General features: G+C 45.4%; 1 protein-coding gene across 1 annotated transcript in view; it reads right to left on the bottom strand.

Annotated features, from left to right (window-relative positions):
• The window catches only part of TRAF3IP1 (TRAF3 interacting protein 1), a 144302-nt gene that overhangs the window by 51987 nt on the left and 74270 nt on the right, over positions 1–18045 (bottom strand). The window contains exons 12-13 of the mRNA XM_050969446.1: positions 12559–12579; positions 2452–2542 (exon numbers count right to left, since the gene is read on the bottom strand). Coding sequence (XP_050825403.1) covers positions 2452–2542; positions 12559–12579 — 112 coding nt within the window. The remainder of the gene's footprint in view (positions 1–2451; positions 2543–12558; positions 12580–18045) is intronic.

Below are 18045 nucleotides of genomic sequence, written 5' to 3'. Positions count from 1 at the left end.
AATCACAATTCAGCTTGCATGCGTCCATGGTAAGCCACTGTCTTTCAGCTTCTCCAGCCTTCATATACACAGTGCCCTCTGATGCTTCTTTCCTGTTAACAAGCAGCAGCAGATGCCAGCCCCTCCCCTCCCCAATCCAATTCTCTAGGATTGCTTTACCCCTCCCCCCACCACATGGCTGGTATAATGGAAGATCACTGCTCATCACCCCCCTTTCCGCCCCCCGCCACCGCATGGCTGCTAGCTGGGAAGATTCCTGCTGGCCAAACACTAAAAAGCTCAGCGCTATCCTTCCTCCCCTCCCCCCCACTTGGCTACGTGCAAGGAAGGATTTCTTTTAAGCAACAGCCCAGTAGGAAAATGGCCATCTCTGTCCCCTTAATTAAATTCCTTAATTTCAACCAGGTTACCATGAACGATATCACTCTGCTGAGGATAACAGAGAGAGATAAAGAACAGATGTTTCTTGAATGCCAGCAATCACCGGGACCATACGCAGCTAGGCTTTGTCATGCAATGATACCCAATTACTTGCTACATGCATGGTGTGGTAAAGTGTCCTACCATGGTGGACGGAACAAGGCTGCCTTGCCCAGAAACCTTCTGCAAAGGCTTTGGGAGTACCTCCAGGAGCGCTTCATGGAGATGTCCCTGGAGGATTTCCGCTCCATCCCCACATATGTTAACAAACTTTTCCAGTAACTTTACTGGCTGCGAATGCATCCCAAGCCCTCATGGCAAATCAATCATTAAAAAACACTTGCTTTTAAACCACATTTTATATTTACAAAGGTACACTCACCAGAGGTCACTTCCATGGCTTCACTGTCTGGGCTAGTGGCTTGGGAGGGCTGGGAGGGTAATTCCGTCTGGGTCACAAAAAGCTCCTGGGCTAACGGAGTGCTGTGTGCTCGCTGCAAGGTTGTCCTCCTCTTCCTCCTCCTCCTCCTCATCTTTCCCCTCTGCTGAATCCTCAGCCATGGTTGAGATTATAACCCCCACCTCGGAATCCACGGACAAGGGGGGGGTAGTGGTGGCGCAGCCCCCTAAGATTGCATGCAGCTCAGTGTAGAAGCGGCATGTTTTGAGCCCTGACCCGGATCTTCCGTTTGCTGCTTTGGTTTTCTGGTGGGCTTGTCTGAGCTCCTTAACTTTCACTCTGCACTGCACTGAGTCCCTGGTGTGGCCTTTTCCCATCATAGCCTTGGAAATTTTTTCAAATATTTTTTCATTTAGTCTTTTGGAACGGAGTTCTGTTAGCACTGAATCCTCTTCCCGTATAGCAATAAGATCCAGTACCTCCCGTGCGGTCCATGCTGGTGCTCTTTTTCTATTCTCAGGAGACTGCATTGTTACCTGTGCTGATGAGCTCTGCGTGGTCACCTGTGCCGATGAGAGCTCCACGCTGGCCAAATAGGAAATGCAATTCAAAAGTTCGCGGGGCTTTTCCTGTATACCTGGCCAGCGCCTCTGAGTTCAGATTGCTGTCCGGAGTGGTCACAGTGGTGCACTGTGGGATACTGCCCGGAGGCCAATAACGTCGATATGCGGCCACACTAACCCTAAACCGATATGTTAATATCGATTTTATCGTTACTCCTCTCGTTGGGGAGGAGTACAGAAATCGATTTAAAGAGCCCTTTAAATCGATATAAAGTGCATTGTAGTGTGGACGGGTACAGCTTTAAATCAATTTAACGCTGTTAAAATCAGTTTAACGGCGTAGTGTAGACTAGATCTATATACAAGAAAAAACATGCTGAGAGCACTTGCTAATACAAGACCAACACATTCGACCAACTATCATGGGCAGTAAGAAGAAACTGAGGCGAGGGAGGTTTCAAGAGCAGCTTGGCCCTATCTGCTTGCAGAGCACGCAGTAGTAGAGGGCACTCAAGCTGCACCGACAGTACCATTGAGGAAAAAATTTCGGACAACTATACCTGGGGGTGCACCCACCAAGAGCGGAACACACATGTGCAATCACTCAAAGAACCACCTTTGCTGTCTTGCCTGGACATACAGAGGAAATGTAAATTTGTACTTGAAAAGATACAAAAAAAAAAAAAAAAAAGGCAATTGAAAAGGACAGTTCTCCACCTCAGTAGTATCAAACTTGGGAAATGCATTAATGTAATGTACATCTCATTATTTCATTCTCAATCTGTGCACTGTAATTTAAGATAGCACCATTTACATCAAAGCATGCTATGAACTAAAATAACATTGAATTCAACAAAAATCACAAACTGGAAATAACTGTTCATTAAGACAAAGAAGTCATCCATATCTAGGAGTACTGGGTTGAATCATTTGATACATCATCTTAATGTATCAAATGATCATTAGCTGCAATTTATTGTTTAAAGTGTTCTTATCTGCTCTCAAGTTAATTACCTTCTTCAGACTGTTACAGTTAGTTTAGAAAGGAAAAGAGAGATAAGAACGGACCTTTGGGTGACGTGAGGTGGAAGATCATTAGATACTTCGCCATTCTCAGACACCATTGGTTTCTCAGAGGCACGGTTTCCAGCTTCTCCTTCTATTAAAAGGAAACATCATCACAGCTTAGTCATAAATTACAAGTTTGAAATGCAAATCTAAGCTTTTGTACTGAATTATTTTACGTTTTATCTCAGCTCAGTGTGTGCCAGTTAACTAAATCCACTACAACAGAAACAGTTTATTTTTTTTAATTCATTTGTAACCAAAGCCTTTTACGCCTGAAATATTTAAAACTATTTAAATACTGAACTTACAGTTCAAACGGACACTGAGAAATAATTCTATACTCCAACTCTTCACATTCATTCACAATACTGTCACCTTTTCCATTTGGAAAAAGATGGCTACTTATCTGTAGCATAATTGTTGTTCTTTGAGATGTGGGTGCAGACATGTATTCCACTCAGGTGTGCGCATGCCCAGCCACTAAAGCCAAAGGACTTTGTCTAGTAATACGTGTAAGGGCGGAGCTAGTGCCCTTTCCCCTGTAGGCCCTACCATTGCTATATAAGGGCAGCACCACCCTGACCCTCCCTAGCTCCTTTGCACCAAAACTGAGGCTGGAAACTCTGACGCAGAAGGGATGAAAAGAAGGAAAGGTGATTCATCCTGTAACTGTATTTCTTCAAGTTGTGTCCCAATATGGGGTGCTCCACGTCAGGTGCAGATGCACCTTTGAGCAGAGATTTTCATTAGCAGTCAGTTGGGCACATGCACCGGCCCCACAGATCGCCATGCCTTGCTGAAGATACATAAAACTGCACCGGTGAACCACCCTCACTTCCTTTTCTACTGCAAAATCCCACAAATAGAGGAACACTTAGATTTGTCTACAATGCAGACTATTTGTCTCAGCGACTTCCAAAATGGTTTGCTCCTATCGAGATAGAAAGCCAATGCTCTTCTGACACAGAGGTAACAGTAAACGTATGGCCTGGTTCAGATGAAACACAGATGATATCTTAGGAAGGAATCTGGGATGTGGATGTAGGGAAATTTTATCCTTGAAAAATACACCTCTACCCTGATATAATGCTGTATTCCGGAGCCAAAAAAATCTTACCGCATTTTAAGTGAAACTGCATTATATCGAACTTGCTTTGATCTGCCGGAACACTGCTTTGCCATGTTATATCCGAACTCATGTTACATCAGGTCGTGTTATAGAAGTGGTAGAGGTGTACTGAAAAGGAAGGATCCACCAAAAAGGCCCTCTGATTTCCCCAATTCTTCAAGCCAATGTAATGAGAGGGGAGGGATCACTCAGTGGTTTGAGCATTGGCCTGCTAAACCCAGGGTTGTGAGTTCAATCCTTGAGGGGGCCATTTAGGGAACTGGGGTAAAAATCTGTCTGGAGATTGGTTCTGCTTTGAGCAGGGGGTTGGACTAGATGACCTCCTGAGGTCCCTTCCAACCCTGATATTCCATGAATGATTATTAAAAAGGCTGTCCTTATGGACTTCTACCTAACAAGTGGACTATATGCCCACGAACCATCAAGGATCCTATGCCTTGAGGCAGAAACTCTTTAGGGTGGGATGAAGCAGTCAGTTTGCATCTTAAGAGAGACAAGGGAAGCATGAAAGGTTGATTACCAGACAAGTAGACAATCAAAAAAGGTAATGATGCCATGCTTGTATTGGCCATGTAAAGAGACTATCAAGATATCCTTGTCCTGCTTGATCTTGTTCATCACTTTTAGAGTTAGAGGCATTGGGTAAAATGAGTAATACAGACTCTTTGTCCAGGGAACTGATTGTGGCTTGGGAGAAAATATAGCTAAACAAATAACCTGATTACAGTGAAAGTGAGTCAGCACCTTGGACAAAAATTCCAGGAGTGGTCTCAATGATACCTTGTCTTTGAAGAACTGCATATATGAAGTGTCTGCAATAAGGCTTGCAATTCGCTGACTCATCTTGCAGATGGTATAGCCATTAGGGAGGCTGTCTTCTAGGCAAGGAGAGACCAAAAATATGGCGCTATCAGCTCAAAAAGGCTGACTCATAAGCACTGCCATCACTGTATTAAGATCCACTCTGGCACCATTTTCCTCTCTGGTGGAAAAAGGCAGACAATACTCTTCAGAAATCTCACTATCATAGCACTTGAGAATACCATCTTTCCTTAGACAGGAAGATGGAAAGCTAAGATCGCAGCCAAGTGGACCTTCAGGCAGCTAAGAGCTAGTTCACAAGATTTTAAATGCAGCACGTAGTACCAAATATCATGAATCTGAGCTGACATGAGCTGAATTTGCTTTGATGTTGCCCAAACTGAAAGACATCTCCACTTAGCCAAGTAGGTGGACCTTGTAGATACCAAGCATTTCCTCTTCTCCTCATCTAGCCATGCAACATCCACAGAGTAAGGTGCAGACTGTCCACTGTAGGATGAACTGGCTGCGATGCTGAGTCAGGTGGTAGGGAGAGACTTAGGAGGCCAAGCTGGTAGGGTGAGAAGATCGGAAAACCAACACTGCCTCAGTCAGGCCAGTGCAATCAGCATTATCTTGGCATAGTCCAGTTTGAGCTTACGAATAAACTGACGGATCAAAGTGATGGGGAGGGTGAAGTTATACATCAGGTCCCCTGCCCAATTCAGATGAAAATAACTGGTTACAGATCCCAGGCTGAGCACCACCTGGGAACAGAACTGACAACATTTCCTGTTGTCCTTTGTCACAAATATGTTGATAAAAGGGACACCCCTTTCTCCTGCTCAGGTGATCAGCCAGCTGGTTTTGAGAGCCTGGGAAGTGAGCTGCCATGGGTATGATTATTACCTTGAGGCAGAAGTGACAGAATTTTATTGCCTCCTGAAGTGCTGGGTGGAGCAGCTGCCCTCTTGCTTGGTCACATAATGCACTGCAGTGGTATCGGCAGTGAGTATGAACAGTGGCTCACGGGATCTGATTCTGAAAGGCCCAACAGACATTGTATACTGCTTGAAGCTCCAGTACATTGATATGACAAGAGGTCTCCTGCTCTGCCCACAAACACTGAATCTTTAATGATCCCAAATGCACTCACCAAGCTATTCTGGAAGCATTCGTGATTAATGCTCTGGTTGGCGGAAGAAAGGCAAAAGGGCACCTTTGAAACACACTGCTGTGCTTTATCCATGATTGTAGTGAGTCCGGTAGCTCTGGGGAAACTCAGATAAAGGTGTCCAGTGACTGGCAATTTGGGTGACGGACCAACCTCAGCTACAACTGAAGAGGGCAAAGAGCCTCTCCTGCTGTGCCCTGTAAATGCATGAGGCCATATGGCCCAGTAATCTCAGGCATATACAGACCATGGTTGAAGGATGAAATTGGAGAGCCAGAAAAAGGCTCCAAATTGCCTGGAATTGTTCTTACTGGAGAAAGACCAGTTATATCTCACCGTTATATAAGGCACTGGTGAGACCTCATCTGGAATACTGTGTGCACTTCTGGTCTCCCATGTTTAAGAAGGATGAATTCAAACTGGAACAGGTTCAGAGAGGGGCTACTAGGATGATCCGAGGAATGGAAAACTTGTCTTACGAAAGGAGACTCAAAGAGCTTGGCTTGTTTAACCTAGCCAAAAGAAGGCTGAGGGGGGATATGCTTGCTCTTTATAAATATATCAGAGGGATTAATATTAGGGAGGGAGAGGAATTATTTAAGTTTAGTACCAATGTAGACACAAGAACAAATGGGTATAAACTGGACACTAGGAAGTTTAGACTTGAAATTAGATGAAGGTTTCTAACCATTAGAGGAGTGAAGTTCTGCAACAGCCTTCCAAGGGGAGTAGTGGGGGCAAAAGACATATCTGGTCTTAAGACTAAGCTTGATAAGTTTATGGAAGGGATGGTATGATGGGATAGCTTAATTTTGGCAATTGATCTTTGATTATCAGCAGATAAGTATGCCCAGTGGTCTGTGATAGGATGTTGGATGGGATGGGATGGGATGGGATCTGAGTTACTGCAGAGAATTCTTTCCTGAGTGCTGGCTGGTGAGTCTTGCCCACATGCTCAGGGGTTTAGCTGATCATCATATTTGGGGTCGGGAAGGAATTTTCCTCCGGGGCAGATTGGCAGAAGCCCTGGAGGTTTTTCACCTTCCTCTGCAGTGTGGGGCATGGGTCACTTGCTGGTGGATTCTCTGCAGCTTGAGGTCTTCAAATCACAATTTGAAGACTTCAATAACTCGGACATAGGTTAGGGGTTTGTTACAGAAGTGGATGGGTAGGGTTCCGTGGCCTGCTTTGTGCAGGAGGTCAGACTAGACGATCATATTGGTCCCTTCTGACCCTAAAGTCTATGAGTCTATGAGAACTTTGTAAAGTCTAACAGGGCCCCAATGAACTCAATTTTTTGAGTTGGGATTAGAGTTGATTTTCCTTTGTTCAGGATCAGACCCAGCTAACTGAAAAGGTCCAAAGTGAACAGGACATGAATGAGGACCTGCTCCCTGGATGTGCCTTTCACCAACCAATTGTCCAAGCACAGAAAGACATGAATCCCTCTCCTTCTGAGAAAGGCCGTCACCACATCACCGTCACTCAATCTGGTAAAGACCTATGGGGCTGAAGATAGGCCAAAGGGGAGAACTGTGTACCATTAATGTTGGCCAGCAACAAGAAATCTCAGAAACTTTGTGTGGCATATTGGAGATCGACATCAGCAAACCAGACATCATGATTCAGTGCAAGAAGAATAGTAGTCAGGGTAACCACAGATCAAGGATAGGTCTCTATCCTCCCTTGGATTTGGGGATCAAGACGTACTGGGAGTAGAATTCTTTTCCATGAAGATGAGGAGGAAGCTCCTCTATGGCCCCCATAGCACACAGGGTTTCCACCTGTTGTATAAACAGTGACTCATCATAGTGGTCCATCCAGTGACGTGGGTATGGGGATAGGAGGGAAACTGGATATGAACTGAACAGCATAATCTGATCACATAGTGCTAAGGACCTACCTGTCTGTAATTATAACCTCCCAAGTACTACAGAAGTGGGATAACCTGTCCTGGAGCAGAAGGGACGGGAAAGTTACGTTCCAAGCTGGAGTGCTACTTTTGAGATTCAAGTCAAATACGCTGTCAAGTCCAACAGATGAGAGGATGGGCCATTTGGCTAGAATTAGACCCAGAAAGTCTTCGCTGCAATTTGTGCCCCTTTCTGGAGAAATATTGCTACCTCAGAGTAGGTGGACTGATGGAAATATCGCTGAGGATGATTATTACTGCCGTTGATGGCTACCAAAGCCATGTCTCCTTGGAGCCTGAACATAAATCCTCAAGGAGCACAGGGGCTTTTGGAAGTCTTTAAAGGAATGTAATGTCTCTTCATTTCTCTCAGTAATGATCAAAGACCAAAAATAGCAAGTCTTCTATGCTCTGCTGGATCTCACGAGCCATGACAGAGTTTTGCAACCATATAAGATCCTCCTCATTGTAAAGACTGAAGCCATTAGCTTGGATAAAGCATCCACTATATCCAGAGCTGACTATAATGATGTGTTGGTCACTAAACAGCCTTCTGCAACAAAAGCCTTGAACACCTCCCTGAAGAATTCTGGTAACTTATCCACAAATTTGGACATGGGGGTCCCAGTTCACAAAGTCATTTTTATATAATAGCACATGCTGGTTGGCAATATACATCTGCATGGAGAACCTGATGAAGAAGAGAGATCCCTCTTCCTTCTGACAAGGAATCTGAGCTCAGCTGAGAAGATCTAGCCTGTACTAGTTCAGGCCCCTCAGTGCCTCTGAGGGGCCTGATGCTCCACAGTGGTCCCCCAGGCTGAGGCAGAGATCAGGGCCTGCTTGAGAAGATGCGGCTTTAATCTTAAGTCTCAAGCCACTGGTGTCCTCTTTTTTAAAAAGCTTACAGATGGAGCACCTTTCTCTAATGTGCCCTTCCCCCAGACATCATAAATATCAAGCGTGGGGAACGTTACTGAGGATAGCTACCCTACACCAAGGACAAACTTTAAACTCTGGTGAGGGCGCATTCCACTGGGAGAAACTACATAATTAATTACTACTACCACTACTAACTATTACAACCAACTATATTCCAAAGAAACAGAGAAAAAACTGTGAAGGCAAGTGTGAGGTTAAAAAAAAACAATCTCACCAAATACTCGGACTCTTTCTGTAGGCAATGAGAAGGAATGAGGGGGCTGAGAGCAGTGCTGCCCTTATACAGCCACGGAAAGGCTATAATGGAAAAGGGTGCAAGCTCTATCCCTACAGGTGCTGCTAGGCAAAATTCTCCAGCTTTGATGTGCTGGGTATGCTCACACAGTTGCAACCACATGAAGAACAACAAGGATTTCACTCTCTCTTCCAGTACTTCAAAAGTGACATGGCAACTTTTTCCTCTTATCTTTATATTTGTTCACTATACAAGGTATATGTGAGAGAGGACATGAAGTTCATAAAAAAGATCATGTTCCATACATTAGGACTTTTAAAATCTATTACAATTATAAGCTTTTATTTCATTCCTTTAAATATTTACATTTGCTGTTTCCCCTCTAACAGTGTTTCCAATTCTTGTTTAGTTATATTCATATTATTATGATCTCAGTACAGCTGACACCACTTATTATAAAGATTATTCTAATAAAATACAACTAATTGCCCCACACACACACACACACTCCCCTGAATGGAATACAAAACTAGTCTGGTCAAAGGGAATCTCAACATTTCCTCATACTAAACCTATGAAGATTGTCTTCTGAATCTCTCTTTTCCCGCTGAGTTTAAACAGACATAAGAACATAAAGAGCGGCCACACTGGGTCAGACCAATGGTCCATCTAGCCCAGGATCTTGTCTTCCAACAGTGGCCAATGCCCCAGAGGGAATGAACAGAACAGGTAATCCTCAAGTGATCCATCTTCTGTTGCCCATTCCCAGCTTCTGGGAAACAGAGGCTAGGGACACCATCCCTGCCCATCCTGGCTAATAACCATTGATGGACCTATCCTCCAAGAATGTATCTAATTCTTTTTCTATTCTCTCTGACCAATAAGTGACAATTTTGTTTTGAATATTTGCTAACTGTGCAGGTTAGCAGGATATAACCAGCTCCTCAGGCTTTGCAACAGTATTTCTGTGGATACTTTTTAAAAGTAAACTTAAAAATTAGAAAAAAAAATATTAGAGGCAGAAAGCATTCAATACCCTGACAATCAATCTTAAAAATTTGTACAGATATTTAATGACTTTTCCTATTTAGTACTGATTTGTTCTGATAGTGCTTTAAGAGAAGACTAACCCTCTATAAGAAGTTTGCATTCTGCCCCCATAAATTTTAGTTGTTATCTCTGAAAAACAGCCCCACCCCAGTAAGTCAGGCTCTGAGTCATCAAGGTATTTATGCATATGCCTAACTTTGAGCATGTGTACCACCACTGCAGTCAATGGGGCTACTGAGATCTCATTTGTTCAGTTTTCCTAACTTGTTTATTTTTACCCTGAGCCCTGAACAATTAATTTATTACCAGTAAGATATCCTTTCTTTTTTAATTGACGAATGAGATAGTAAGGATTTTTTAAAGTTAATTTTAACTTAATACAGCACCCAGCCATTTTGAATAAATCGTCTACTGACTCTGTACATAATTTACTTCGTTAGAGTAAAAGAATAGGCATGAACATATTTAATGTACAAAAATGCTACTTTAACATTAAAGTTGATGGTACAAACTAATGAGTAAGGCAATTAGGAGTTAACAAGCCATACTGCCCTTAAGCAAGGGAGGACAGATAGCCTAGATATTAACTCACTGAACTGAGAATCAGAAAACCTGGTTCTTATTGCTGACTCTGTGACGGGCTGTGTGTGACCCTTGGAAATCTAAATAATTGGAGATATACCTATCTCCTGGAACTGGAAGGGACCTCGGAAGGTCATCAAGTCCAGCCCCCTGCCTTCATTAGCAGGACCAAGTACTGATTTTTGCCTCAGATCCCTAAGTGGGCCCCTCAAGGATTGAACTCACTCATAGACTCATAGACTCATAGGTCAGAAGGGACCAATCTGATCATCTAGTCTGACCTCCTGCACAAGGCAGGCCACAGAACCCCACCCATCCAATTTTATACACCCCTATCCCAGGACCGAGTTATTGAAATCCTCAAAAATGGTTTGAAGACCTCAAGCTACACCACCAGCAAGCGACCCGTGCCCCACGCTGCAGGGGAAGGCGAAAAACCTCCAGGGCACCTGCCAATCCGCCCTGGAGGAAAATTCCTTCCCGACCCCAAATATGGCGATCAGCTAAACCCTGAGCATGTGGGCAAGAGTCACCAGCCAGCACCCAAGAAGGAGTTCTCCGCAGCAACTCAGTACCCATCGCATGCAACATCTCCCCGCAGGCCAATGCTCAAACCACTGAACTATCCCTCCCCCTTGTAAGCCTTCCTGTTTCTCAGTTTCTTCATATATAAAACAGGCATAATATTTCTCTATCCCACACGAATGATGTAAGCCACTCATACTTTGGTGAAGACCACCACAGATTGCTTATAAAAGTAGAAGTAATTTCTTAGTTAAAGCACATGACAGTATCCATTAAGATACACTGATTGAGAGACTGCACATATGCACAATACTGAAAGAACAGGAGTACCTGTGGCACCTTAGAGACTAACAGCTGTAGCCCACAAAAGCTTATACTGAAATAAATTTGTTAGTCTCTAAGGTGCCACAAGTACTCCTGTTCTTTTTGCGGATACAGACTAACACAGCTGCTACTCTGAAACCGCACAATACTAAGTCACTTAGAGACTACAGGGATGGAGCTTTAGAGAAGATTTAGACTAAATGAGACTAAATTAAGGACTATTTGGCAGCCTTAACTCAGAGTGCTTTGTTACGATTAGTGTGAAGGTCAGACCTTTTTTTTTTTTTAATGTGTTCTATTTGGTTTATTAATGGCACAGTTGTACTATTCACATGGTAAAGCCATCACTTGGCATCATGGTTTTCTTCTAACTTTGGGGGAAGTGTGTGTGCAAGGTCTTTCCTGGCCTCCATCCACACCCAACTTCCATTAAAAGGTTCCCTGCAAAACTTTAAAATTAAGTGAGAAGTGCAGGCTGCTACCTGAATTTGGCCTTTAAAACAAAATCAGCTGTACTCCAGTTAGCAACAGAGGGAAATAAGATATCTCAAAATGCATCCCTCTTTGATATAACACTACCAATAAACTCTGCTGGAATACAGAGTTGGCCTAAAAGTAGCCAGGAAAATGGCATGGCTATTATATGGAGCAATTACAGAGTCTTTAAAATATTATTTAACCTTGAGATGAAAACCATTCTACATATAAAACTTCACTTTAGTGAACTCTTCTGGGTTCCTAAGTGCAATGGGGGAAACGGTAGCTGCAACATCACAGCAAAATACCAATGTGTTTAAAGAGTTGGTATATTTCATTTTTCTAAAAGGCATATTTATAATCAGTTACTAGCAGAATTATCCATACCATGCTATTTGGGAAAGTAAATTTTGCAGACCATCTTTAACACAAATTGAAGCCATAAACACATAGTGGGGGGCGTGAGTGGGGGGCGGGAAGAGACCAATGTCTTTCTAAACTTGGACTGACATTAGGAAAGTGGAAGATGGAAATGTCATTGAAGTAGATGGTGAAATAACTACCTACAGTATTTTGCAAGGCAAGTTCCATGCAGTGTCTGCTTAGTCTCAAAATAAAACCTATAAAGCAGTTATAATTAAAACAAAAACAAACAACGAAACAAAAAAACCACATACAGAAACACCACTTAACCCTAAATACAGACCAATGCCCAAGGTAGCTTTTTATTATTATAACTACTTGAATGAAAATGTATTAAAAAGTGAAAACAGAAGTCATTTACATTTCATTTTTGTTTATAAATTAAATGTTCTTTAATGTATATTGGTGTAAGTGTGAAAAATACACTATTAAACCTATAAAAAACATTTAATACTACTACAACAAATTTAATTTTAACTGTGGATAGGTATTTTGTGAGTGCTATTTATATTTCAATGTAATCTTTACTATACCTGCATCATTGGCAGATTCTCCTGAAAAAAATAAAACACATTTATCAGTCTTCAGATAGGAGATTCAATATCTTGTTAAAGAAAATAATGATCAAGTTAGACATCTAGTACTACAACAGAACTACAGAAAAATACTATCCAAAAGGGACTGAATCATTACCATGAAGAGCAAATAATTTAGTGAAGTACTCCAGGTATAGAATCACAGTCTATTCTGTGACGCCGTAGTTATTATGCAGAACACTAATTAGTGTCTTAACCATGGGCTGACACAATTTTAATGAAAAACTCCTGAAGCTTTCAGCTGACCAGACCATAGGGCGCGGTCTCACTTCAATGTGAATTTAGCATAATCTACAATTACACTAAGGGTATGTCTACGCGACGGGATTATTCCCATTTTACAGAAATCAATTTTTGGAAACAGATGTATAAAGTGCGCGCGGCAATACTAAGCACATTAATTCGGCGGTGTGAGACAATGCACCAAGGCTAGCATCAATCTCCGGAGCGCTGCACTGCGGGTAGCTATCCCATAGTTCCCGCAATCTCCCCGGCCCATTGGAATTCTGGGTTGAGATCCCAATGCCTGATGGGGCAAAAATGTGTTGCAGGTGGTTATGGGTAGATGTTGTCAGTCAATCCTCCCTCCGTGAAAGCAACAGCAGACAACCATTTTGCGCCCTTTTCCCTGGATTGCCCTGGCAGACGCCATAGCACGGCAACCATGGAGCCCGTTTAGCCTTTTTTCACTTACGCTGTATGTCTACTGGATGCTGCTGACAGACGCGGTACTGCAGTGCTACACAGCAGCATCTCCTTGCCTTTGCCAGTTAGCAAAGATGGTTACCAGCCACACTGTACCATCTGCTGCTGTCATTGGTGCTCCTGGCCAGCCTCGGTGAAGTCAGTCGGGAATCCCCAGGTCATTCTCTTCTTCAAGTTTTGTCTAATGGAGAGTCAGCTCTGCCCAGAATATTAGGCAAGCCTACTAAAGAACCAGAGAGGCAAACGGCCGCTCTGAGTCAGAGCCCCAAACATCCTGCAGAAATGATGAGCTGCATGCCATTTTAGAGGGTGCCCCTGCAACAACCCCACCTGTTGCTTCCCTCCTCCCCCACCCCTCCTGGGCTACCATGGCAGTGTCCCCCCATTTGTGTGATGAAGTAATACTGACTTTATTGCCTCTGCAAGCAGAGATCAAAGGGGGGAGGGTGATTGGCTTACAGCAAAGTAGAGTGAACCACCATTCTGCACTTACTCAGCCTATAGCTGAAAGTGAGAATCTGTAACAAGCACTAGGATAGAAGCACAGGCAGGACTGAATCTCCATTTGTGTGTGGGCCTTTGGTTGACACTGGTAAAATACAAAATGTCCCAGGATATGTATGTTGGGGCACAGTTCTAAACGGCAGCTTAATTTTTTTTTATTTGCAGCAAAATGTACAGGTCTAAGTATCTAATTGTGAGCCCTGGTAGCAAGGGAGTAGGCACAACCGTGCGGTGCTGCTGACTGGGAGAGCAGCCTGAGGCAGCAGCCTCCAGCTGGCATGATATTCTAGGCAGGACTGAATCTCCATTAGACAAAACTTAAAGAAGAGAATGACCTGGGAAGTCATTCCCATTTTTGTCCAGGTGCCCCCAACTGATTTCACCGAGGCCAGCCAGGAGCACCCACGGGACGACGATGATGGCTACCAGTCCTACTGTACTGTCTGCTGTCCGCAAGGCAAGGCAAAGGGATGCTGTTGTGCAACGCCGCAGCACCACGTCTGCCAGTAGCATCCAGTAGACATACGGTGACATTGAAAAAAGGCAAGAAACGATTTTTTTCCCCTTTGCTTTCACGGGGGAGGGAGGCTGACGACATATACCATGAACCACATGTGACAATGTTTTTGACCCAGAATTCAAACGTTTTTTGGAGAGTGCAGAAACTGTGGGATAACTACAGTCGTCAATCACTCTTCCCTCCGTGAGCGTCCACTTGATTCTTTGGCTTTCTAGTACACTTGTCTCAGCTCCTTAAGTTTCACGGAGCACTTTACTGAGTCCCTGTTGTGGCCTCTGTCCATCACGGCCTTGGAGATTTTTTCAAATGTTTTGGCATTTCGTCTTTTAGAACGGAGTTCTGATAGAACAGATTCATCTCCCCATACAGAAATCAGCTTCAGAATCTCCCGTACGGTCCATGCTGGAGCTCTTTTTTGATTCTGGGACTGCAAGGTCACCTGTGCTGATCAGCGCTCCACGCTGGGCAAACAAGCAATAAAATTCAAAAGTTTGCAGGGCTTTTCCTGTTTACCTGGCCAGTGCATCCGAGTTCAGATTGCTGTCCAGAGCGGTCACAATGGTGCACTGTGGGATAGCTCCCGGAAGCCAATATCGTCGAATTGCAGCCACACTAACCCTAATTCGAAATGGCAATGTCAATTTCAGCACTACTCCTCTCATTAGGGAGGAGTACAGAAATTGATTTTAAGAGCCCTTTATATCAAGTAAAGGGCTTCGTTGTGTGGATGGGTGCAGGGTTAATTCAATTTAACGCTGCTAAATTTGAGATAAACTCGTAGCATAGACCAGGCCTAACAAATGAAAGGTCTAGAGAAAAACTCAGAGATTAGAATATTTAGAAGCAGTCATCTCAAACACCCTATAAACCCTTTAAAGCACTAGGTATATTATATGGAAAGCTATGTTCAATTCTTATAAACTGTTGCTGCAAATATGAATGCCTGCAAAGACACTGTGTGGGAATCTGAAGAAGGCCTAATGCAGTCAGACAGACAGCTGCCTTGAATTCCACTGTGATTATCTAGGTGCAATAGATTAATACTCTCTGAATGATAACTCTTAAAGTAAACCGAAAAGGTACTGAATACCCCATGTGACCAGACAGCTAAGCCTGCCTATCGCTAATTAGCAAAATGTAAGATACTAACCATTGCCAGCAAAGGGATGGAAATCATTTAACCTAAACTCCCTTTAGAACAGCAGAAATTTCTCTCAGTACAGCTCAAGTAAGATTTCCTATTAGATATTGGCTAAGTAGGCGGCCCTAGTGGAGAAAAGACGGTTACTCACCTTTGTAACTGTTGTTCTTCGAGATGTGTTGCTCACATCCATTCCAGTTAGGTGTGCGCGCCGCGCGTGCACGTTCGTCGGAAACTTTTTACCCTAGCAACTCCAGTGGGCCGGCAGGTGGCCCCCTGGAGTGGCGCCGCCATGGCGCTCAATATATATCCCTGCCGGCCCACCCGCTCCTCAGTTCCTTCTTGCCGGCTACTCCGACAGTGGGGAAGGAGGGCGGGTGTGGAATGGATGTGAGCAACACATCTCGAAGAACAACAGTTACAAAGGTGAGTAACCGTCTTTTCTTCTTCGAGTGATTGCTCACATCCATTCCAGTTAGGTGAATCCCAAGCCATACCTAGGCGGTGGGGTCGGAGTGAGAAGTCGCGGCATGGAGCACTGCAGATCCGAAGGCCGCGTCCTCTCTTGACTGCTGGACCAGGGCGTAGTGGGAAGCAAAGGTGTGGACCGATGACCAGGTCGCCGCCCGACAGATTTCCTGGATGGGTACACGGGCGAGGAAAGCCAGCGACGACGCCTGCGCCCTGGTAGAATGCGCAGTCACCCGGCCCGTAGGGACGTGGGCCAAGTCATAGCAGGTCCTGATACAGGACGTTACCCATGAGGATAACCTCTGGGAGGAGATAGGAAGCCCCTTCATGCGGTCCGCTACCGCCACGAAAAGCTGGGGGGATTTGCGGAAGGGCTTGGTCCTCTCCACATAGAACACGAGAGCCCTACGGACATCAAGCGAGTGGAGCTGCTGCTCCCTGCCTGAGGAGTGAGGTTTCGGGAAAAAAACCGGAAGGAATATCTCTTGGTTGATGTGGAAGGACGAGACTACTTTGGGGAGAAAGGCAGGGTGTGGCCTCAGCTGCACCTTATCTTTGTGGAAGACTGTATACGGGGGGTCTACCACAAGAGCCCGGAGTTCCGACACCCGCCTAGCTGAGGTGATAGCTACTAAAAAGGCAGTCTTCCAAGAGAGGTAAAGCAGGGAGCAAGTAGCTAATGGCTCAAAGGGGGGCCCCATGAGCCGAGACAACACCAGGTTAAGATCCCAGGTTGGAGCAGGGAGTCGGACGTTAGGGTATAAACGTTCCAGCCCCTTAAGGAATCTAGACACCGTCGGGTGAGAAAAAACAGAGCGGCCATCCCCACCCGGGTGAAAGGTGGAGATAGCTGCCAGGTGGACCCGCAACGACGATATCGCCAGACCCTGTTGTTTGAGGGACCAAACGTAGTCTAAGATATTGGCCACCGAAACTTCCATAGGGCGGAGATCTCTCTCCACGCACCAACAGGAGAAACGCTTCCACTTGGCCGAGTATGTCACTCTCGTGGAAGGCTTCCTGCTGCCCAAAAGCACCTCCCTCACCGGTGTGGAGCAGCGCAGTTCAGAACCGGTCAGCCACGCAGGAACCAAGCCGCTAGGTGCAGCGACTGCAGGTCCGGGTGACAGAGAGTCCCGTGCTCCTGGGTAATCAGGTCCGGGTAAAGGGGAAGGGGAACTGGGTCGGCTATGGCCAGGTCCAGCAGCATGGGGTACCAATGCTGCCTGGGCCACGCCGGGGCTACCATGATCACGCGAGCCCTGTCCCTGCGCACCTTCAGAAGGACCTTGTGAACCAGAGGAAACGGGGGAAACGCGTAGTACAAGTGGGTCGTCCACGGAATAAGGAAGGCATCCGCTATCGACCCGGGCTCCCTGCCCTGAAAGGAGCAGAACGCCTGGCACTTCTTGTTCCCCCTGGACGCGAAGAGGTCCACACGGGGATAACCCCACCTCTGGAAGATGGAGAGAGCGACGTCCGGGCGAAGGGACCACTCGTGCGATAGGAAGGATCTGCTCAAGCGATCCGCCAGCGTGTTCCGTACTCCGGGGAGGAAGGAAGCCGTGAGGTGAATGGAATGGGCTACACAAAAGTCCCAGAGTCGCATCGCCTCGTGACACAGGGGAGAGGATCTGGTGCCGCCCTGCTTGTTGATATAGTACAAGGTCGTTGTGTTGTCGGTAAACACCGCGACACAACAACCTCGAAGCTGGTGGCAGAACGTTTGACAAGCAAGGCGGACCGCTCTCAACTCCCGCATGTTGATGTGCAACCTCACCTCCTGCGGGGACCACAGGCCCTGCGTTCTCAGGGTTCCCAGGTGGGCCCCCCAGCCGAGATCTGAGGCATCCGTTGTCAGGGACACCGAGGGCTGAGGTGGGTGGAAAGGGAGCCCCGCACACACTACGGACTGGTCTAGCCACCAGTCGAGAGAATCTAACACCTCTTGGGGGATCGTGATCAGCATGTCTAGCGGCTGCCTTGCCAGCCGGTAATGTTCGATGAGCCACAACTGGAGGGGCCTCATGCGGAGCCGAGCATAACCGGTCACAAACGTGCATGCTGCCATGTGGCCTAACAG

This window comes from Gopherus flavomarginatus, chromosome 10, assembly GCF_025201925.1.
Source record: "Gopherus flavomarginatus isolate rGopFla2 chromosome 10, rGopFla2.mat.asm, whole genome shotgun sequence".
NCBI classification, from domain to species: domain Eukaryota; kingdom Metazoa; phylum Chordata; order Testudines; family Testudinidae; genus Gopherus; species Gopherus flavomarginatus.
This window is presented reverse-complemented; position numbering and strand designations above follow the sequence as displayed.